We start from the raw sequence: 24,008 nt of genomic DNA on the forward strand, positions 1-24,008 counted from the left end.
GCAAAACACCTGCCAGGCACGCTGCAGGCACTCAGGTTTCCTCAGCCTTTCCCAAAGATTTAGCTCCCCCTGCCTGCCCAGCCCACCCCAGCCTGTGCCCCTGTCAGTGCCATGCTGAGGGTTGGGCACACAACACGTCTGGGGGTACAAACATGGTCTGTGAGCTGGGTTTTGGCTGAATTTGAGTGCCAGGAACAAGGCTGGAGCAGGGAGAGAGCTGGAATACAGCAATGGCTGTGAACACCTGCAGGGATGGTGCCAAGAGGCTGCAGCCAGGCTCTGTCCAGTGGTGTCCAGCGGTGTCCAGCTGGCAACAGGCACAACACAGGACATGACTGTGACCAGCAGGAAACTCCTCCTGACTCTTCAGGGCTCTGGGCACTGCCCCAGGAGGTGCTGCAGTCTCCATCCTCAGAGATATTCCATCCCAGTCCTGGACAAACTCCAGGGAACCAGTCTGGGCACAGTGGGTGGCCAAGATGACCTCCAGAGGTCCTCTCCAACCTCAGCCACTGTTCCAACCCAGCAAAGCCAGAAATGGGTCAGCAATTCAATAAGACAAAGGAAGTCATCTCTGTGATTTGTTTCTGGACAGGGAACAGAGGCTGCCCGTGGAGACTGCAAAATCAGCCTCTCTTTCCCCTGCTCAGTGGAAGTGTCCCCAATGCTATGGGGAATTAGAGGCTCCTTTAGCAAGATTATTAGTTCTTTTTATAGTTCTGCCTTGCCTCCTTTTCCTAATGAATCCAGCCATGCATAGAGTATTCAAATTACCCTAAGTCAATCTGTTTTGCAGGGGAATAAATCTCTCCACTGGTTGCAGTGTCACTAAGCGCTGGCAATTAAAGCACAAAAGAAGGGAAGTCATCAACTCCAATGTGCTGCTGCTCCTCCAAGAGTAAAGAGAGGAGGAATACCTGCTCTCAGTGGCCTTCAAGTGCCTTCAGCACTAGTTTCAAGCCCATCAACTCTACAGGTTAAAAACAGATTAAGAGAGTCTAAGAACTGTTGATTTCTTTTTTTAAAATTTTTTGTTTTGTTTTGTTTTTAGATTCTCTCCTTTCAGTTTTTATTTCCATCATGGTAGAGACAAACATTTTCTGCAAGTTACAGCTCAGCTTCTCCCGTAATTGCAAAGCTGGGCTGGGACTTTTGGAAAACGCAAAACCACAAAACAAAATCATAAAAAAATAGAATTTCCTTCTTCAGGTAATACTGAAGTATTTTCTTAATACATATGTGTTAAAACACAGGGTTTGATATTAGATATGAAACTGGATTGGTCTGGCATTTCAGTTACTTGAGAAAGAATTTTGAAAAATCATTAAATTCCTATCACTTTCTGTGGCTAGTCTCTCTCGCGGAGCCCCAGCTCCGTTTTTTCCTTGGCTAGCTTGAGAAACAAACTATAGTTGGAAGGATTTTTCTTCAGGGCCCCAATAAACCCAGGAGCAGCTGTGAACATTTTCCTCTAGAGAGAACAGGTCCCTGTCAATGGCAAAGGAAGAGTCTGCACTTGATCTGGGGGGAAATCAGGGCTTTATTCAGTCTTTCTTCTATGACCCTGCCCCTGCAAGGTCAGGAGCCCTTTCCCTGTCCCCCAGCCAAGAGAGATTTCCACATGCTTTTCTGGCTTATATCCAGGGGAAGGGGCTAAAGGCGGGGACAAGCCACTACCCAATCAGGGATAAGGTGGGAGTAGAATAGGGTTGGATTACATTCCAGTGTGGGAGAATGGGTGGGGAAAAGGGTCAGGGACAAACCTCGGGATGTTACATTTTCCAGGGGAACAGGGGAGTACAGAAGAAACCATTACAAAACCCAATATAAAATGAAATACAATACAAACCCAAATAATACACAGCAACGACTTTCCACATGCGCATTCAGTTATCTCCAACATCTGTATTTACTTTATGTAACAGACTGTATTGAATACAACACAAAGCAAGTGTGGCTCATAAACATGACTGACTACTCTGGCATAAAATTAACCATAACATCAGTAAATGGTAAAACTATTTCCTTTTATTATGGGGGCATGGAGAGGGAAAATAAGAGTAAGTCAAAAGTAGTTGAAATGAAATAAAAAAATCATTGCCCAAAGGCTCAGGTGTACCTTGAAAACATGCAAACATGACTAGAAAACATAATCATAGGTTCTGTGTGTACCAGTCTGTAACTGGGTAACCCCACCTACAGGGAAGAGAATTTTATTTCTCACTTTAATCTTAGGAGTCCATTTCTTTTAAAAGCAGGGCACACCCACTCTGCTCCTATTATAGACATTATAATCTATCTCAGAAGTGAACACATGACCTTAAAAGTGGCCTCTGAGTCTGCTGAAAGACTCTTTCTCAGAGCAGCGAAGGATTAAAATGGGAAACAAAGCAGATTTTTATATCACAAAATACTCTTCATCTTTTAGCTAGCTGGATCAAATGAAAATGAAGTAAATATAAAATTAAATGCTGAGGAATCAAATCAGCAGTTCATTCTTAGTACACATAACCCCGGAATGCAATGGTGACCATGCAAAAACCAAATGGATTTTGGTATAAAAACAATGCCTTGCTCAAGTGTTCTTGCACTCAGCATAGTACCAAGATGGGAATAAACCCTGCAAAATCTATTTTTCCTTTCCTTAATGCTCCTTCATTATCTCTGTTATTAAAAGAGAAGTCTCAATAACTGCCACAGATTTATTAACTCAGTAGCTTGTTATCAACACAGAACTCAGTTATATGGGGAGAAAAAGAAATGGTACTTTGCAGAACTGCAGTACTAAGATTAAGTGACTTTTTAATTTAATTTTCTCCTTATCCACTCTTCCAGATAGTAACTTTATGCTCTCCTAATTACTGATATGGAGGATGTTTATGAATATAAAAATATAAGAATTTAGAAGCAGCTTTTGGTGATTTTGTAGAAGTAGAGAACCAGCTTGTACTGAGAACACATAGAAGATTAGCTATTAAGCTTGGTTGTTAGGTCATTACTAAGTATAAGTCATATAGGTAAGATGTATAATGTTGAAACTCAGCAAAGTGGGACCTAGGTATTTGTCAAAAATCGATAAAGCAGAACTTTGTGGCTTGAAACTAGCAAAATCAAGCTCCTAATCTTTGGCAAGAGCAAAGTGACCTGAAAAATAGCCAAACCTCCACTGCGCCTGCCCAGAAGCGAAGATCAACCTGAGGAAGACGTCGGCCTTCCTCCCAAAACCCCAACTCACAACCACCAGGAGGCGTGACAGCTAATTAGAATACGAAACGAGAGAAGGCGGGGAATGGGCAGGTGGGGAGGTGTGGGTTTGTGGGATCAATGTGTATTTAAACCTGGACCTTGTCTTGACCAGGTACTTACGGTTTGGAGGAGATATCCCCCCGTGTGTCCCAGCTGGAAATTAAACACCTGCTTTACAATTTCTAATTGTAAAGTCCTTATTGTATGCTTCATTATAAACTCTATTTTTTATGAGCAATCAACGCTAGTAATAATATAGATGCTGTGCAGTCCAAAGGACTGGTCATGACACCGAGATACCTGATAATGGAAAAGACAGTCTATAAAACCATACTTCAAAGGTAGCTGATTGGAATTTGCATTATCCTGCAACAAGAAAAAAAGTTCTCTTGTATCATTATCTCTCAACCCTGATATTAAAATTATAAATGTGTTACAAACTGCTACCTTGGGCTTGATACCTTATTTGACTCCCTTTTCCTCTCCTAAATCACCTCCCCAAGGTGAAAAAATTTACCTTTCCACAGCTGACAATAATAATAAAAGCTGTTTAATGCTCAGAGAAAGGAGGTACTGCTTTGACTTGCCTTGAAAATGATCACAGCAAGAAGGTAGAAGTCTCAGCAGTTAATAAAATATTTAAAATTTCATCTTTTTGAAATAGCTTTGACTATGCAAAAGAGACAGAAATGCATGTTGTAAGGGAATTTGTATGGCCTGTGCCTTTGGGAATCAATGAAAGCCTTTACATCAAACCTTTATTTCTTCATTCATGTAAAATCTTGTTCACTAGGAAATCCTACTGAAACACATCTTGTTTTCATGAGCAACCAAACAAAAAATACTCATGCACTCCCAAGCACTGCAGCAAGTAAATCGGGGAAAAGAGTCAGAAAAGCAAGACAATTTCCTACAGGTGTGGAATGATTACTGAAAAAAAATGAGGAAACTACTCATTTGAGTAGGTTTTAAATGGATAAAGTGTCACAACAGATGGATTCCAAGGATCAAACACTTCATCTGTAATAATGATGACAGTGGAATTTACTCTATAGAAAAAGGTGAAAACCTGAATTTTGTTTTACAAGTATTCCTTTTTTCTGATCAGGATAACTGTCCTAGAGTGACTTTACGATGCTTGTATCCCCAGTCATCTGTTTTGTTTATGTTGGATATTATGTCCTGTACCTTTAATACCGGTTCTAAGAGCGAAAGGGGGGGGGGGGAAGAGGAGACTGCCCTGACTCCTCCACATTCTGGCTCCTGGACTATGTTCATCTGAAGCACAGGCAGACAGCGGGACAGAGATCTGTGCTTTTAGTTAGTTTTTAGCTAGCTGAGGCAGAGAAGTTCCCTGGATTGTTTTTTTTTTCCTTTTTCTTAGGACTGTTTAACCCTGATCTAGACTGAAAACACAGAAGAACACCGAGAGCTCACACCTGTGGCCCACTGGGGCCCAGGATGGCATTTTCCAGTGCCGGAGGGACTGATAAGAGACTGAGTGAACTGAGCTACAACCCACAGCAAGGACTTTCTCTGAGTTTGCTGTCTCTCCTCAGAGCAGCAAGAGGTTTTATTGTTTCATATTATTCATTTTTTATGCTTGTAGGCACTTTATTAAATAAATAGCTTTTTCCACTTTTCTCTAAGGAGATTTTTTCCTGGACCGATTGGGGGCAGGGGCCGTTTGGATTTACTGCCCAGAGGGACCCTATTCAGAGGTTTTCTCCCAAATTTGCCCTAAACCAGGACATATACATTTATTGGTGCCCAATGTGGGGCACAAAAACTAAAAAAAAAACTTGCACTAATTGCATTTTAGTTGTACTTTGTGCAAAAATAAAGCAATCAGTAAGCATGTTACTGCTTAAATTCATAATGTCTCTTAAAGTCCTTCCTGTGTTTCTATCCCCCAGACTTTTTTAAAGTTTTAATACCTTTGTAGTCCTTAAGTTTATTTTCTTATCCAAAAAAGCTCCAGTATTGTCCCTAACACGTAGTTTTTTACAGTAGAAGTGCACAAATTAAAATAAATATTTTACTAAGCTCAATGATAATAATTTATAAAAAGTATATAAAAGTACTAGAATTTGTACCAAGTACATTTAGTTTATAGTTTCTTTGTCCTTCCCTGCATCCTAGTTGCAGTAGCATGTTTTAAAATTTATTAGTAATTGCACCCAGTTTGTTAGAAAGAGTAAAGGATGAAACTTTTCAGCCTTTCCTGTCCCTCTTCTCTTTTAAATCTGTTATATCACTTATTAAAAATATTGTTTCCCCTAAATATTAAAGATACCACCTTCCTAGTATTTAATCTAGTAAGCTTCCTCTATATAATTTCCAATTTATCTAAAATAAAGGCTAAAATTTCCAGAAAAGCTAATGAGACCCCTAACCCAAAAGTAAACCCAAGTGTAAAAAATCCTAAGTAGTGTAAAAAATAAGAAAAAATAAACCTAACCTTAAAAAATTTTTCTAATCCCCCAACTTAAGAATTTTCACGTGAACAAATTCAAAACCCAAACAAAACAGAAAAATATCTAAAAGAGAGCTACCATAATACCTCTAAAAAGAAAAAGCTCATTATAATAAACTAACTCCTAGCATATGCTTATTGCACGCTGCTAAATACTATAAGACAGCAAATAAAAGCAAAAAACCAAAAAAATAAATCAACAGCTACTCCAATCACTCAAGCTACAACCAACGCCCCAGCTACTCAAATTATAACTAAACCAAACAGTAAGCCTAATTCAACAACTAAACCAGATAGTGAGCCTAAGTTAGCAGCTACACCAGATAGGGAGCCTAAGCCAACAGCTAAACCAGACAGTAAGCCTAAAACACTAGCAGTCGCTGCAAGAAAAAAACACACACACAGAACCGATCAACTAGTAAACGATGATCCAAATAAAAGACCCTCAACGCTTCCCAACACAAAATCAAAAGTCAAAACAAGTAATACAAAATCAAAACCCACTATTAAATCCTTTTCCCTAAAAGACCTTCCTAGCCTAAGAAAATATTACACTCAGCAACCTAATAAATCTATAATTAGTTAGTTAATCCATCTTTAAAATGCTGCAAGTGAAGCTACAATTCTAGACAGCACTAAAGCAAAGCATTAAAAATCCCTATCACATAATCCAATTATCAACCAAAAAATAATGAGGGTGGCTGACCCTCACAGTCTCTAAGAACAAGTCCTAAGAAGTGTAGCACAAAAATATCTGTGTGCAAACAATCTTTATATACAGTAAACCCAGTAGAAGACCATAAACCAAAAGATTCAACACTTAAAAGAAATAGCAGTAGCAAAAAGTATTTTCTCAAATAACCTAAACACTAGGAACCCAGACTTAGAACCATGTACTTCTATAATATAGCAAAAACTTATACAGCTTAAGCCACAGAAATATGCTTCTGCTTAAACCATAATAAAGCAAAATAACACAAAAGAAATCATGCTTAATATGATGAAGAAGCTTCAAACATATACAAATACCATACATAGTCCAACACATGCAAAAATCGCAGCTATAAAAACACGTCTACAAAAATTAAAAAAAGAACATCACAAAAAAAACCTCAAAGAAGAGATTAAAAAAAAGCTTTCTCCAAGTTTCTACATTGCAAATCAAAAGTTCTAATACCAAATGCAAATGTCCCTCAAATAAGAAAAGTCACCCCACAAGCTAAGCTATAGTTCTTCCTACGTAATTGTAAAAAAACCCAAAAAAATAAGATAGAAAATCTACTACTACTCTTGCACAACAAGTGCTTAAATTAAAAGATAACCAAACTAAAAAAAGTTCCACTAAAAAAAAAACATCTCCAGTTACCCAGAAAAAAAAATAGCCAAACTTAAAAGAGCCCTGCCTCTAAGCAAGTCGAGGCTTAAAAAACTTGTGTTTTTTAAACCATATAAATTCATTAGCCTAGCACATTAAAACCACAAAAATATAAAGCCTTAGTTAATACTAGTGCACAGTGCACATTAATCCCATCAAGACATGTAAAAGCAAAATCCGTTTCTATTACTAATGTGATGGGGATCATAAGATTTTACTTTAGTAAAATCTAATGTAAGCCTAACTAAAAATAAATAAAAAAACACCCTATTGTAAGTAACCCCACAGCCCCATGCATTTTAAGCATAAACTTCCTCCAAAATAAGTATTACAAAAGCCCAAAGAAACTCAAGTAAGCATTCAGAATAGCAGCTATAAAAAGGGGGCATCAAACAGTTAAACACCTTACCTAAACTATCAAAAAACCCATCTGCAATAAAACTCCTAAAAAGAAAAAAACAAGTACCAATTACCACTTAACAGTACATCGCCAACAGTACAAAACAACTCAAAATACTGTAATTCCCATCCAAGAAACAATCCATAAGCTAAAGAACCAAAGAGTAGTCAACAAAATACACTCGCCCTTTAACAGCCCCATTTAGCCTATAAGTAAATCTAAAAAAAAAAAAAAATTAACTATAAACTATCATACCTTAAATAAAGTAACTCCACCATTAAGCACTACTGTACCAAACATGTTAGAACTCCGGTACGAGCTAGAGTCCAAAGCAGCAAAATAGTACACCACTATTAACATTACCAATGCATTTTTCTCCATTCCTCTAGATGCAAAATGCAACCCTGTTTACTTTGACCTAGAGGGGCATGCAGTACACCTAAAACCAATTGCCCCAAGAGTAGAAACACAGTCCTACCATCTACCATAAACTAATTCAAACAACACTAAAAAAAAGTAAAGCTCCAAAACATCTACAATACATCAATAACATCATTGTACAAGAAAACACTGCAATTAGTATTTTAAAAAGAGAAAAAAAAAATCATCCAGATTCTCCTAAAAAAGCCAGTTTCACTATCAAAAAAAACAAAATTAAAGAACATGATCAAAAAATCCAGTTCCTAAGAATAAAGTAGCAAGATAAACAGCATCAAATTCCCACCAATATCATCAAGAAAATCATAACAATATCTCCACCAACCAACAAAAAAACCCACAAGCTTTCTCAAATAACATAGGCTTTTAAAGAATACATATTCATAAGTATGACCAAATTGTAAACCCTCTCTACCTAATCACCCACAAGAAAAACTTTCCAGTGGGGCCCTGAACAGCAACAAGCCTTTGCCCAAATCAAGCAAAAAAATCACTCATGCGGTAACCCTTAGCCCAATCAAAACAAAACCAAATGTAAAAAAAGTGCTCTACTCTGCAGTCAGAAGCCATAGTCTATCCTAAAGCCTAATATGACTCAAAGCCAACCACTAAGATTCTAGAATCAAAACTACAAAAAGTCTAAAGCCAATGTGATATATGTCCTAAAGTTAATTCGTGTTGATAGATAAAATTTAATATCATCTAAATAAATGTAAGGTTTTATTTTAATCCAACAAACTCTGAGTTAACTCAGAGTTAAGCAGCTCAGAAAAGGGTGCTTGAAAGGACAAGGGAGGGGGAAGCACAAGACATAACATGATTAAGAATTACCAGGAGGGAGACACAAACATGCATTAACTACCAGGAGAGAGACACAAACATGCTTTGGCTACAGATCGTTAAAAAGGAATGTAACATCTGCTCTGAAGTTACTTCATGTTAATAGAATATAAATTGTAATACTGAATGTATGATTATAAGTCCTGTATAAAGTAGCATGTTAGAAGTTAGGTTTTGTTTTAGCATTTTGTGGGTTAACTTGGGAAGAAGGGAATTCAACAGAATACAAAATATCCCTAGCCTGAAAAGGTTTGGGAGGGACACAGAAAGAGCTTGATTGGAATTACCAGAAAGGAGGACAAAAGACTGTCACTGCCAGGAATCGCTGAAAGGAAACAAAGGGCAACGGAACACAGAGATGATAGCCCGGAGAACCCGATGATGGTTTCAGATCTGTATCTAGATGGTCTCCGGCCAAAATCAGCATGTCTACACCACACCTGGAACCAACCATCGACAGCATTGTCCTCCTCCGCTGATCCATTCAGACTCTTAGAACTGAAACTTGCATACTTAATGAAGCTGCTTCAGATGGAGGACTTACATCATCTCAGGCCTCTCTCCACGATCCAGTGTATAAAAAGAGGCTGCTGCAAACCCCAGATGTGAACTTGGGGGATAACAGACTGGCAGAGTGTGTTATCGTTGTTCACCCGGCGCCGACCCCGGGCTCGACGCTGTCCTTTTAATTGTGGCTGTCCGAGACTGTTAGTTTGTCTCTTAATAAAATTCCAAATTTTGATTTATCGAATTTGGTCCTCTCATTTATAACAGCCAACTACACTCTAACAAAAAAAGAAATTTTAACAGCCTATAAAAAAGTACGAGCCACCTCAAAAGTAATAAACACAGAAGCACAACTCCTAGCACCCCAACTACCAGTACTAGAGTAGATGTTCAAAACAGAGGTTCCCTCTAACCACCATACCACCAATACCACATAAATTGCTCTCATCACACAGCACACCCATATTAAAAAAATAATCACTCTAAAATTTTTAAATAATTACAAATTAACCTAAAACAGAAAACTTTAATCTCACTAATAAAAAAGAACAAAAGAAAATAACACATGCTAAAGAACCTCCACCATACAACAAACTACCAACAAACTACCAGCAAACATACCACCAGCAAAAAAAAAAAAAAAAAGTTACACTATTTTTACAGATAGTTCTTATCACACTGTAAAAATAAAACAAATGTAAAAAACAACCGTATAAAGCCCCATATGACAAGTCGCACAAACTACTAAAAAAAAAAAGTAAATCAAGCTGTCTTGGTTTTGAAAGACAGCTGTCTGCCATGGAAAGCTAGAGCTTTCCTTGGAATGGAGAATGTAAACCCCCTTCCCTCCAAATTATTATAATTTTGCAATTAGGGGCTTTCAGGCAAAGATATGGGAATACAAGTAACAGTTCTTTACTAGGAATATTAAAAAAAACCCCAAAAAACAAAAAACAAAAAAACCCAAATAAATGTAGTAGTACAAAAAAACAAGCAAGCAAGCAAACAAAAATCCTGGAAAAAACCCTGACAGAGTCAGGGATACAACCTGACACCTTGTTGGTCAGGGTGTTGGAAACAGTCCAAATAAATTCTCCTGGAGTAACAGATGTGGTTCCATGGAGTAGAGATGGTCCTGTAGAAAGTCCAGTGGTGGCGAGATGGGTCTGGTCTTCCTCCGGGGACCCAGTGGAAAAACCGGATACCTGGTGTTCTTCGGTCCCAGTTTTTATCTAGCTTGGAACAGTTGGCTCCCCCCCACGGTGTGGAGCATCTGACAGTGGGATGATGGAATGTGTCATTGGTGAGCCTTAATGGCCCATTATCAGATGTCCCCCTGGAGGATGGAGGGGTGGTGAAAGAGATAAGAAACACTGCCCCACCTGGTTTTAATGGCTGGGCCATTATCAGAAGGCATCCGCCCCCCTCCCCCCTGGAGTTACAAGAGATAAGGAAAAAAACATCTCCCCAACAGCTTTCAGCCGATGAAATAGAATATACATTTTTGGTCACATAACCCAAGACACAAGCCAACTCATTAAACTCAAAACAATTCAATTAGCCCTAAACATTACTAAAAAAAAAAAAAGGTAACGAAAGCTCTACCTCTATACTAATTCATAAATAATAATCAATACTCTATAAAGATAACTAAAAAAGTTAAAAAAACCCTAATTAGCAGTATAAAAGAAAATCAATTTAAGCTGCTAAAAAGTGAAAAAACATCACTACCAGAGTAAAAAAACTACCCAGAAAAGTCTGCTATATAAATACCCATATACCCAAAAGTCAAGCTAATGAGAAGCACCAAAGTGAGTAAGTAAATCAAGCCACAAAGATAAAAATATCAGACAGACTTAAATTAGCAACACAAAAAAAATTATTCCTAACTCAATAAACTCATAATACCTCAAGTCATCAAAGTAAAAATACCACCTATAAATTAACACAAGACCAAAAAGTAAATCTAACCATAGACAGTATTTCTCAAATTATCCATAAATAAAACGTGTACTACAATCAAACCAAGCAGGTAAAACCCCTATAATAGGCAGTAGTCCAAATATAAATATAAAAAAGCCTAACAAATTAATTATATTACACTTCCCCAAACACAGCAAAGTAAACACTACATGCTAACAATAATAAAAACCACCATAAAATAGCTAAAAACCTACCCTGTGCCTCACGCTACAGCCCATAACACCATTCTAAGCCTTAAAAACCAAATTCTTTAAAAGCATAGTACCCCTAAAAAAATTAAATCAAACAATAAAAGTCATTTCAAAAACAAACTTATCAACACCTGGGTTAGGGAACATAACATTAAGTAAGTATACCATATCCCCTACCATACACCAACTACAAGCAAAATAAAAAAGTACAACAGACTGTTGAAAACCATCTTAAAAGCACTAAGTAAAAGATCTTTCAAAAATTAAGAACAGCATCTAGCAAAAAACACTTAGTTATGTAACATCCAAAGTTCCAGCAACAGAGCACACCCTACTCAGTCTAAACCCCTGCATACAATAAACAAAGTCCTAGTAGTACATATCAAAAGTTTGTTAAAAAAACAGTTTAGATCAATTCTACCTCATGTACAAACAAACCCATCCATAAAGTTGTCTTTACTCAAAAACCAAGTTACACATAATAAAGAATAAAAAAAAATAAAACAACAAAATGTGTAGCTCAAGAAAATCTAATTGTTAAGTAAAAACTAAATATAAATATCACTATTTGCTAAATATCACTACCATCATAATTATGAAATTATAGAGTTCTCAATATTTGGTGAAATCAGGAGGAGCACCAATAAGACTCTTACATTGGACTTCCGGAGGGCAGACTTTGGCCTGTTTAGGAGACTTATTCAGAGAGTTCCTTGGGAAGCAGCCCTTAAAAACAAAGGAGTTCAGGAAAGCTGGTCGTGCTTCAAACCAGAGATTTTGAGGGCACAGGAACAGACTGTCCCTGTGTGCTGAAAGATGAGTCGACAAGGTAAACGTCCAGCCTGGATGGGCAAGGAGGTTTTGGAGGAACTTAGGAATAAAAAGGGGATGTATCATTTTTGGAAGGAGGGTCAGGTCTCTCAGGAATATTTAAGGGGGTTGCTAGAGCATGTAGGAAAAAAATTAGGGAGGCCAAAGCTCAGTTTGAACTTAAAATGGCAACTTCTGTAAAGGATAATAAAAAATGTTTCTACAAATATATTAATGGTAAAAGGAAAGGTAAGGCCAACCTTTCTTCTCTATTGGATGAGGGAGTGAACTTAGTAACTGCAGATGAGGAGAAGGCAGAAGTGCTTAACGCCTTCTTTGCCTCAGTTTTCAGTGGGAAGACAACTTGCCTTCAAGACAACTGTTCTCTTGGGTTGGTTGATGGTGTCAGGGAACAGAATGGTCCCCCCATTATCCAAGAGGAGGCAGTCAGAGAACTGCTGAGATGCTTGGATATTCATAAATCTATGGGCCCAGATGGGATCCATTCCAGGGTGATGAGGGAGCTGGCAGATGAGCTTGCAAAGCCACTCTCCATCATTTACCAACAGTCTTGGCTAACTGGTGAGGTTCCAGATGACTGGAAGCTGGCCAATGTGACACCCATTCACAGAAAGGGTGGGAGGGAGGATCCTAGTAATTATAGACCAGTCAGCCTGACCTCAGTACCTGGCAAGATAATGGAACAGTTTATACTGAGTGTCATCACACAGAATTTGCAGGATGGCCAGGGTCTCAGGCCCAGCCAGCACGGGTTTAGGAGGGGTAGGTCATGTTTGACCAACCGGATCTCCTTTTATGACCAGGTAACCCACCTGGTGGATGCAGGAAGGGCTGTGGATGTTGTCTATTTGGACTTCAGCAAGGCTTTTGACACTGTCTCCCACAGCATACTCCTGGATAAGTTGGCAGCCCGTGGCTTGGACAGGAGCATTCTTTGCTGGGTTAGGAACTGGCTGGATGGCCAGGCCCAGAGAGTGGTGGTGAACAGTGCTGCATCCAGCTGGCGGCCAGTCACCAGTGGCGTCCCTCAGGGGTCTGTGCTGGGGCCAGTTCTGTTCAATAACCCTACTCTAAACTAAAAACCTAAGAGCACCAAAAGCTCACACCTGTAACCCACCAAAGCCCATGACAGCATTTTCCAGCACCAAAGACTAATAAGTAACTAAGCAAGCTAAGCTACAACAAAGACTTTCTCTAAATTTACCATCTCTCTTCAAAGCGGCAAAACCTTTTATTGCTTCATATTATTCATTCTTTATACTTATAGGCACTTTGTTTTTTACATAGATAACTTTTTCCACTTTCCTCCAAATTGATTTTTTCCCAAACCAATTCAAAGAAGAACCATTTAAGTTTACTTCCTAGAGAGACCCTATTCAAAAGTTTTCTCCTAAATTTGCCCTAAACCAAGACAATACCTAAATATTTTTGAGTGTCACTGTTTAGAATTGTGACCAGTTAGGTTAAATTCAATTCACTTGAGCCTGGGTGGCCTCCAATTTTCTCCTTGAGCTACGCAAGCATAGGGAAAACTGGAGCAAACTTATCATTTGCTGTAACAGCACATTACCAACTACTTGAAGGAACAACCCAAGCTAATAATAATAATGATAATAATAATTTTAATTACTATTTTAATATTATTATTATTTTCCTTTATGGACTGCAGGCATCTTCATCACCTTTAGCTTCCCCACAACAAAAGGTAGATTTTTTTTGAAAATGGAATTGATGGAAACTGAGGCAGAAGCAGAACTGATCCAGAGTAAACCAGCAGGGAAGTCCATCCACACCCAGCTTCTCTTTAGCAGCTGAACACTGCCTGTGGTACTGCCTGGCCTTTCCATCTGACATTATTGGAGAGCCCAACTGAGAAAAAAGCCAGGAAAGGAAATAAGGAACATCAAAACTGCTGTTGCTGTCTGGAGCAAAACCCTTTTTGAGAATAAATGGCTCTCCTAACCTCAGTTCTGTTAAGATTCAGTTCATCCCTGTGAGAGGAATTACAAGATTTGTCTTTACAAACAAGCCCTGGGTCTGCTGGTAGATAAAACTAGCACTGAGAGATAAGAGAAACAATGGGAAGGATTCTATTGATTGATGAATGGAAAAGAAGATACTTGCCTTTACAAACAAACTGTAGGTTTGTTTGTAAATGAAATTTAATATTGAAAGATGAAAGCAACAATGGGGAAAAACCCATAAATCCCATCAAAATTAAAAATTAGCAGGGGGTTTTACATTAAAAGGGGAATCTTAGGCATTTCGGGAAGTCTGTACCTCTCAAGCACCTCAGCCAATGGGGAAAGAGAGATGGAAATGCAGCTGGGAAATTAGGATAAAAAGGACACTGCGTCCTCTGAAAAACTGAGAGACCCCAGGGGAAATGCCCCATGGCCTCTCCCTTTATTCGAATAAAGTAAAAGGACTCCTCTGTCTCCTTTTTGGACATAAACCTCTGGTGTTTGTGGATTAATTTTCCTAACAATTTGGGGGCTCTTGTCCAGGATATTTCCACCGTCTGGGGCGGCAGGCAGCGAGCGGAGCTGAAGGCGCGCCTCACCCAGTTTTGGTGATCAGCTCCCCTTAGTGGCGGCCGGCACCGGGTGATCAATTGGGTTCCCAAGACTTTCCAGGAGACAGACGAGTGATAGACCAGAGGGGTCTGTGAAGAGTCCACAGGGAAGGACCACTGAAAATCTCACCATTGAGTAAAATGGGATCTTTGGGGAGCAAACCTGGGAGGGTGCCCATGGAGGGCAGCACAGGTAAACCTGAGAGGGCACCCATGGAGGGTAGCACAGGTGAAACACAGCACCCATGGAGGGTTGCTAGGGTAAAGCCGGGAAGGGGCCCTGGCAAAAGGGATGACGATCCCATAATACCCCCGGAGAGTCCCTTGGGGAGAATGCTGAGGTCTTGGGACAGACTATGCATTCACCCAGAGGTAACTATGGAGATGATGGTAAAATATTGTTATTTTGTGTGGCCAGAGTATAAGTTGCCAAAGGGGCTTATGTGGCCACCTTATGGAACAGATAGGATTCGTTTGTGTAGAATTTTGTTGAAGTATTTAGAGGAGAATTGGAAAGGATGGATTGAAAGGGAAAGTGGATTGATATGGTTTAGACAAGCAACAAAAGAAATCTATGTGTTAAAGAAAAAGGGAGAAGAGGAAAAAAGGGAGGAAGGGGGAACTGGTGAGAATTGGGATGTTCTTCAGCACCTTCCCCTGTCTTGTCCTCCAGTGTTGCCAGCTGAACCAGGACCAGCTGCAGGTCCCCTGTATCCTCAACTCCCAGAGCAAAGGGATCAGGGGAATGTTGTTCCTACGGCCCCACCTGAGAATAATTATGGTGTAGGGGGAAGGGAGCAGCCTATCATACCACCACAGAGAACTAGAAGAGGAAATCAATTGAGCACATCAGAAGCCCCCCAGACCCAAGACACAGGGGTACCTCAGATGCCACTCCGCCAAGTTCCTTTGGGGGGTCAGGGGAGAGGGTTTGGGTTTGTAATTGTACCACTTACTACCCAGGATATAAGGGGGTTGAAAAAAGAATTACCCCCATATTTGGATGAACACATAGGGGTGGGGGAAAAGATAGAAGAATATTTGGGAAATGCAGATTATACATGGAAGGATTGGGATTTTCTCCTGGGGATTTTATTTGAGTCATCAGAGAAACAAATGATTTTGCAGAAAGCTCAGCAGCTGTGGGAGGATGAACATCCACAAGCAGCAGGGGGGGCTGGACCTAATGTAACTACAGTGGATGATGCCATCCCCCAGGTGGACCCCCAGTGGAACCCAAATGAGGAGACCAGTCTGGCTCGCCTCCGCGATTACCGTGCTTATTTGATTAGGGCAATTAAATCAGCAGTTCCCAGAACGAACAACATAGCTAAGGCTATGTCCTTAGAACAGGAGAAACATGAAAGCCCCTCTCATTGGTTGGAGAGGATTAGAGAGGCCTTGCAGAAGCACGGGGGGGATGGATCCAGAGGGACCAGCCTTTGACACACTGTTGAAGGTACAATTTGTTACAACGGCCTGGCCTGACATATGGAAAGGGGTACAGAAAGATGAAGAGTGTCAGAACAAGCCTCTAGAGGAACTAGTTAGAAAAACACAGCAGATATATGTAAGGAGGGATGAGGAAAAGGTAAAGGCTAAGGCAAAGATGATGGCAGAGTTTTTGCAGCCACAGAAGAATAAATCGCAAGGTCCAAGGGGTCCCCTGGGACAGAGGGGATGGGGTCAGCCACAGGGAAGTGGCAGAGGCATTCCCTCCTCAGCAGGGGAGAGCTGACCCAAACAACGGTTGGGAAGGAACCAGTGTGCTATCTGCCGGGCAGAAGGGCATTGGAAAAGGGAGTGTCCGCAGAAACAGCTGGACCCTCAGGAGGAGGAAGTCTAGAGGATAATGGAAATGGATTGTTAGGGGTGTCAGGGGCTCCCATTATATCAAGGACCCACCACTCAGGAGCCCTTGATAACTTTTAAGGTGGGTCCAGATTGAGAGGAGGTGTGTTTTCTGGTAGATACAGGGGCCTCTCAATCCACTTTAAATTTTGTACCTGGGGGGGGGAATTATCAAAAAGATCATTAGTCATTCAAGGAGTGAGTGGAAAGGATGAGCGAGTGTGTTTTATTCAACCGCTATTAATAGATGTGGGGGACAGGTTTGAAATATATGAATTCCTGTTTGTTCCTAATTGTGATTGTAATTTACTGGGAAGGGATTTTGTGATAAACATTAACTATTTTTTGCTCACTGGAGATCAAATAACTCAAGATAACAGGAAGTTACTATGTTACTATCTAAGCTTATAGGCAAACATACCTTCGCCCATTTCTGTTCTATCTCTCTACTTGCTTAATCAGCTTTAAGTTTCAGGAATTCCAGCTTAGTTACCATATAAGGAAGAGGACAACTACAGTCTTCATCTCTGCGACCACCGAGAGACAGAAAGAGACCCTCCCAGCAACACGTCACACATACATCATCATAGGAAAGAAGCAAGATAAAAGCAAGACTGAAAAACCTGCCAATTCACGGCAGTTGGTGGAGCGAGACTCCCCTGCCGTCCAGCGCTGTATTTGCCTTTGCTTTGCCTGCTGCAATGTAATAAATTCCTATTGGAACTTTTCTTCGTGTTCATAGTCTATTACAATTTGGTGCCGTGACTCGGATCCACCTGCAAGATAGGACTTTTGGTTCTGCCTGGGGGGCGCCCCGCCGATCAGTCGGCGGCCCTGGTAGACCCGATTCCTGTCTCGGTTGGACCGACGAACCTAAATTCAAAGCATTAGGCAAAGGAAGCCGGCAGACCCTATAAACTTTGTGCACAAAGGTCCGGACGAAGACGCAAGACGCGTGAGTATCTGTGTGGAAGATTCCATTCGGTCTGGGTCGGGTATCCTGGAGTGCTGCGAGTGTGTGTGTGTGTGAGAGGAGAACCGGCAGCTCGGATTTTCCAAGCGATTGTGGACCCTCAGTAGTGCGGTTCTCATTGTCCGAGAGGGCGTGAGCCACGAACAAGGGGAAGCGAGTGATTTCTGCACCACACTTGTGTGAGGGCACTCCAGAAGATGGGACAGGGGAAGAGCAGGCCCTCTACTCCCATAAAACTCCCCCCGGTGCCTAGAGATAGCCCACTGGGGTTCATATTAGACAATTGGAAACATTACCCTAACACAGGGGGTAAAGATAAAGCTAAAATGATCCATTATTGTGTGGTAGTATGGGGTGGAAAGGAGATTTCCTGGAATATTTTTTAGCCTATTTTTGGATCATCAGAAGATTGGGTGAGGCAAAAACTCAACTTGTGGGTAAACACTAAAATTCCTTTTAGTCAGGAAGAAAGTGAATATGCTAATGTATGGGTTACAAGACCTGGGGGTGAAGTGCTCCTGTTTCCCCTCAAAGAGGGAGGACGAAAGAAAGACAGGAGTAAAGAGGAAGAAGCCTTACTAATCCCACCTCCTTACATACCCCCTCAGAACCCCCAGATTCCGGATGCACCTCCAATGGAGCCTCAGGAAGCAGGAAGTAATCCCGAGCCCCCCGAGGAAGTGCAGGGACCCATAACCCGAGGTCGGGCTAGACAGCATAACCTATATCCCCTAAGAGAAATGCCTGTGGGGGGGGGGGCAAGGACCTCACCCAGCGATAGGGTTTGTTTCAGTACCTTTGAGTTCTGGGGATGTTCGGGAATTTAAGAGGGAGATGGGGAGCCTCCTGGAAGATCCTTTGGGGGTGGCCGAGAGACTGGACCAATTTTTGGGACCCAGTATTTATACTTGGGGCGAGTTGCAAGCCATATTGAATATTCTCTTCACGGCCGAGGAAAGAAATATGATTAGACGAGCGGGGATGCGGATATGGGATTCACAACATGCACAAGGACCTTTAGCAGACACCAAGTGGCCTTTGCAGGATCCCAATTAGAATCATCAGCAGCAGGATCACAGAATCAATATGCAGGATCTAAGAGGGATAATAGTACAGGGGATCCGGGAAGCGGTGCCTAGGGGGCAGAACATCAACAAAGCATTTAATGAGAGACAAAAAAAAGAGGAGACACCTACGGATTGGCTAAAACGCTTGAGAAAAAACCTGCAGATGTACTCGAGCTTAGATCCTGAGACACCGTTAGAGCAAGCACTACTAAAAACACAATTTGTGGCTAAATCGTGGGAAGATATCAGAAAGAAGTTAGAAAAATTAGATAATTGGCAAGATAGAGACCTAGATGAGCTATTGAAGGAAGCACAGAAGGTATGTGTGAGAAGAGATGAAGAGAGTCACAAGAGACAAGTAAGAATGATGGTGGCAGCAGTAAGGGAAACTAGGAGAATTGATGCCCCTCCCAAAACAAGTCAAGTGGCCCAGAGAAATGGGGGAGGGGTTCTCCGGGTAGAGAAAAAGGATGGAGGCGTATGTTTCTACTGTGGAAATAAAGGACACTTTCGGAGAAACTGCAGGAAGCGGCTGAGGGATGAGAGAGTCTTCAAAGAGGACTGAAGGAGTCAGGGGCTTAATTTGCTGGGGACACAGAAACATCAGGAGCCCTTGATAAAATTAAAAATAGGTCCTCAGCAGCAGGAATTTGAGTTTTTAGTAGATACTGGAGCTGAGCAATCGACAGTCCAGGTACTACCGGAGGGATGTAAGATATCAAAGGAAACTGCTCAAGTGGTAGGGGCGAAGGGGGAGCCCTTTGAAGTCCCTGTTATTAAGAATGTACTGGTGGAATCGAGGTCCAAAATGGGAATAGGGAACCTTCTGCTGGTACCAGAAGCAGATTATAATTTGTTAGGGAGAGACTTAATTATAGAAATAGGTATTAATATAGAAGTAATAAATGAGGAAATCAAAATAAAACTCTGTCCCTTGAGGGTAGAGGATGAGGAAAAAATTAACTCAGAAGTATAGTACACTCCTGATAGTGTAGGAAGGTTGAATATACCCCCCTTCTCGGTAATCATTAAAGATCCAGAGACACCGATAAGAGTTAAACAGTACCCCATCTCCCCAGAAGGGGATAAGTTGTTTGTAGATGGCTCATCGCGAGTAATTAATAGAAAAAAGGTCTCTGGCTATGCAATAGTTGGGGGAGAAGGACTTGCAGTTATCGAATCAGGCCCTCTAAGTGGATCTTAGTCGGCGCAGGCCTGTAAACTTTATGCTGTACTGCGGCATTGCAGTTGTTAAAAGATAAATCAGGTACCATCTATACTGACTCAAAATATGCCTATGGGATTATACACACTTTTGGGAAAATATGGGAAGAACGGGGGTTGATAAACTCCCAGGGAAAAAAACCTGGTTCACCAGGATCTAATCAGGAAACCGCTGAAGGCCTTGAGGGGACCTAGGAAAATTGCTGTTGTTCACTTAAAAGGGCATCAAAAGGGATTGGATTTTAAAAGCAGGGGAAATAATGCAGCAGATCAGGAAGCAAGAAGGGCTGCTTTGCAGACGTCACAATCTACCCCCCAGAAAGATCCGAAGGCTGAAAGAAAAGAGCGTGAGACTAGCAGAGGGAATTTGCAAAAGATATATAGTTTTACTATGCAGGAAAAAGAAAAGATGAAAAGAATGGGGTTGAGAGAAGACCCAGAAGGGGAATGGCGACTTCCAGAGGATAATAGAACTGTACTGCCTAAATCCATAGCTATGGATATTATGAGGAGAATACATAGCAAAACACATTGGGGGGCACAAGCATTAGTAGATCAATTCGCCACCAAACATATGTGTATTGGGGCAGATGACTTGGCAAAGCAAGTAGTGAGGGGGTGCGTTACCTGCCTAAAGGTAAATAGGGCCAATTTAAGAAAAACCTTAATGGGGGGACGACCTACAGCATACCGGCCATTTGCTAACATCCAACTAGACTTTACTGAGTTACCAAAGACTGGGAGGTATAAATATCTATTGGTAATAGTGGATCACCTAACCCATTATGTAGAGGCATTCCCTACGGCAAAGGCAACGGCACAAACAGTGATCAAGACCCAATTAGAGCAGATTATTCCCAGATATGGGGTCACGGAAACCATTGACTCGGACAGAGGCCCCCACTTTACATCCAAAATAATTAAGGAAACCATGGCAATAATGGGAATAAAATGGGATTATCACACCCCCTGGCACCCCCAAAGTTCGGGAAGAGTAGAAAGAATGAATGGAGAAATTAAAAAACAATTGACCAAACTCGTGATTGAGACCAAACTGTCATAGGTAAAATGCCTACCATTAGCATTGCTAATATCCGGACACAACCTAGATCGGATATGGGAATATCTCCATTTGAAATGTTGTATGGAATGCCCTACAATATAGAGGAACCGCAAGATCATCCAAAGTTGAGGGATCAAAATATGAATGTATACATTACCAGCCTAATGAAATATAGGGAAAAATCTATAGAAAAAGGGAAGGTTAGCTCAGAGACCCTGTGGTGGTTTCAGGCAGATTTTGGGAGAAACCCTCCCACGTGGCCCCCCTCCCCTCCTCCAACTGGTTCGGGAAAAAAGATTTCCTCAGAGAGAAGTGGAAAAAACCTGTTTATTAAACAGGCAAAGCACTCCCAGCACAATACCCGATGACAAGAGCTTCGTGCCGCTTACGGAGGGATAACAAACTTAAAGAAAGTCTCCTCGAGGGTCGTCACTGTGCTCCACTGCTCCGTCTCTGCTGACGCTGGGAGAAAAGGAAATGTGCAGGGCTGGTCTTGGTGGGGTGGATCTCCTGTGGAGGCCCCCGGTGCTTCCCCAGGTCCTTAGTCCGGAGAGGTTGGAACAGTTCCGAAGAGAGGACAAAAAAAAGCAAAAAGGAAGGAAAAAAAGGACAAAAAAAGAAAAAGAAAAAAAAGCAAAAAGCTTCAGCTATTCTACAGCGTCTAACTACGCTAGCACTAAACTAACTAACTGCCAGGGAAAAAACAACAGAGCTTCTTTTGTCTTGCTGTGTTCCAGCTCCCCCGCTTCAAGGTCACTCCGATGAGCAGAGTTTTCCTGGGGAAAAACAAACCATGCTTGCCCTCCCCCCTGCACCCAACAGACGATTGGGGATACACAGTCACCCCATGACAGACCCCCACTAGATTTGAAACTGCACCAGGTGCAACCAGGAGATTGAGTAATGATAAAGTCCTGGAAAGAAGCAACCTTAGCCCCACAATGGGAGGGCCCTTACCTTGTATTGCTTACTACAGATACTGCAGTCAGAACAGCAGAGAAGGGAGGGACCCATGCTAGCAGAATTAAAAGGCCAGTGAGCAAACCGACTTGTGGTGGTGCAGAACTGTTTTATTAGATTTTTGTAAGAAGTTTATGTTATGGTTCGTTTCACTGTATCCCCAATTCTGTATCCCTTTTGTGTTGTCTGTATAATAAGGTGTTTTGTGTCAATCATCCCATACCTCACATGACATGTAACATCCCTTCTGCCCCAACCCCCCTCTCTGGGGCAGCTTGCCTATCACTCCCGGGGTCCCTCCCAGATTGTGAAATCTCCGGCAGAGGGCTTCAAGTGATAGGTAGCCTGGGGGAAATTCCTTTGGCTCTGGATTTTAGTGGTCTGAAGCTTGGGGGTGGGCACACCTTGTTACCCCCTGAAACCCCTGATTTGTGGTCTTTTTTGTATCCTCCCTGGGACCCTCCCCCGCTTATAGGGGGTGGGAGGGAGGAGCAAACTCTCTCAGCCGCGGGGTTCTCAGCCTGGAAGCTCCGAGCCGCTCGCCTCGGAGCTTGGAGATCTCTGCTAATAAACATCCTTTAACCTGCTAAGCTGAGAGCCAGCCTTTTCTCTTCTGCTGCTGTTGACTGTCACCTTTGGGTCCAGCTGCCAAGCCGAGAAGCCAAAACGAACTGGAAACTTTGTGTCTGTGTTGACCCGAGCTAGCTGGGGGTCAGCTCCCACCCGGAGCGGGGACTCAACCGGACATAATTGGCGCGCCAACGTGGAGCAGACCACGCCGGCAGAAGCAGCTTGGACCACGTGGAGCATGGCTCCACCGTGACAGAGCGTCCAGCGCCCACGCAGGGACCTCCGGAGACGAGGCGGACCCTGCGAACGGACTGGGGCTGATTTAGCCCGAAGAACAGTCTCTGGGCGTCACGCACCCCTGTGAAATTGACTTTTAAACAAGGCAAGTTCCAGGGGAAAGAAGGGGAGCTTCGAGCCCCGACCGGAGTCCTTCTTGCAGCAGAACATCCAGACCTACGCACCCCCCAGGCACAGGAACAGGTAAGTATACCCACAAAGGGACATACTTACTGGTTTTAGGGTTCCCCCGAGGGAGGGGGATCTATTGGGGAGGAAAAAATCCTCCAAAAATAGCTGCGCAGCTAAAGGGTTAAACCTCCTGTGATTTTGAGCGAACGGGGTCCGCGGGGGGGAGTGCTTTTCATCTGGGTTTGGGTTCAAAAGCAACTTAGTATCGAAACATGGGCGGAAAGCTCACGATTGCTCAGAAAAGGTTGTATTATAATTATGCGTCAGTAGTTAACGAGGCCAAATTGAAAATCTCAAAAGGCGAGTTAAGAAGTTTTGTTCGCTGGGTTCATGTGCATTTTCCCCAAGTCTCTCCGGACAGTCTCTGCAGCCCACATTTCTGTGGCACTGTAGAAAAGGAATTAATTAGGTTGATTCAAACTGGGGACAAAAAGGCTACAAAGTATTTTACTGTAGCAATGAAGTTAAATTCGGCAATTCAATTTCAAAAGGGAATGCCGAAAGAGCCCAACGGAGAAACGTGTTCTCCCCCTCCTCCCCCCACCTCTTTTCCCCGGTCCCCATGTCCCCGGGAAAGCGTTCTCGATGGAGCGGCAGGGGTCCCGCCCGCCCGCTCTGCCTCCGGGGCACCCCAGCCTCCACGCCGGTGCTGGCCCGCTGGGGCCAGGAGGGAAGTCTCAGGCAGCACTGGCCATGCTGCACGGGACAACCCTCCCTCCCCGTTTTTAATCGGGTCCAGGTCCGCGTGGTCCTCTTGGGGTTCCCAAGATGGCGGAGACCGCATGGCGGGGGACTCCCCCGCCCCCTCAGCGCCGCCCACCCCTCCCTACCCCGGTGACGTGGTGCCCGCAGCGCGTGGCCCCGCCCCCTTCCCCGCCCCGCCTTACCCCTGTGACGTCGGGTGCCTGCCGCGTGACCCCGCCCACCCCAGCCCCGCGCCGCGTGACCCGCCCATGCCAGCCCCGCGCCG

General features: G+C 42.4%; 1 protein-coding gene across 5 annotated transcripts in view; it reads right to left on the reverse strand.

The window, feature by feature from the left end:
* The window catches only part of DIAPH2 (diaphanous related formin 2), a 297,380-nt gene that overhangs the window by 1,631 nt on the left and 271,741 nt on the right, over positions 1-24,008 (reverse strand). The window contains exon 28 of one of the 5 annotated variants that reach the window (XM_058423887.1): positions 23,352-23,425. The exons of the other annotated variants lie outside the window; for them this stretch is intronic. Within the exon in view, the coding sequence (XP_058279870.1) occupies positions 23,367-23,425 (59 nt within the window). The 3' untranslated portion in view covers positions 23,352-23,366. Of the gene's footprint in view, positions 1-23,351; positions 23,426-24,008 lie in introns of those variants that run through there. 5 annotated transcript variants of the gene reach the window in all.

Source organism: Hirundo rustica, chromosome W (genome assembly GCF_015227805.2).
Source record: "Hirundo rustica isolate bHirRus1 chromosome W, bHirRus1.pri.v3, whole genome shotgun sequence".
Lineage (NCBI taxonomy): Eukaryota > Metazoa > Chordata > Aves > Passeriformes > Hirundinidae > Hirundo > Hirundo rustica.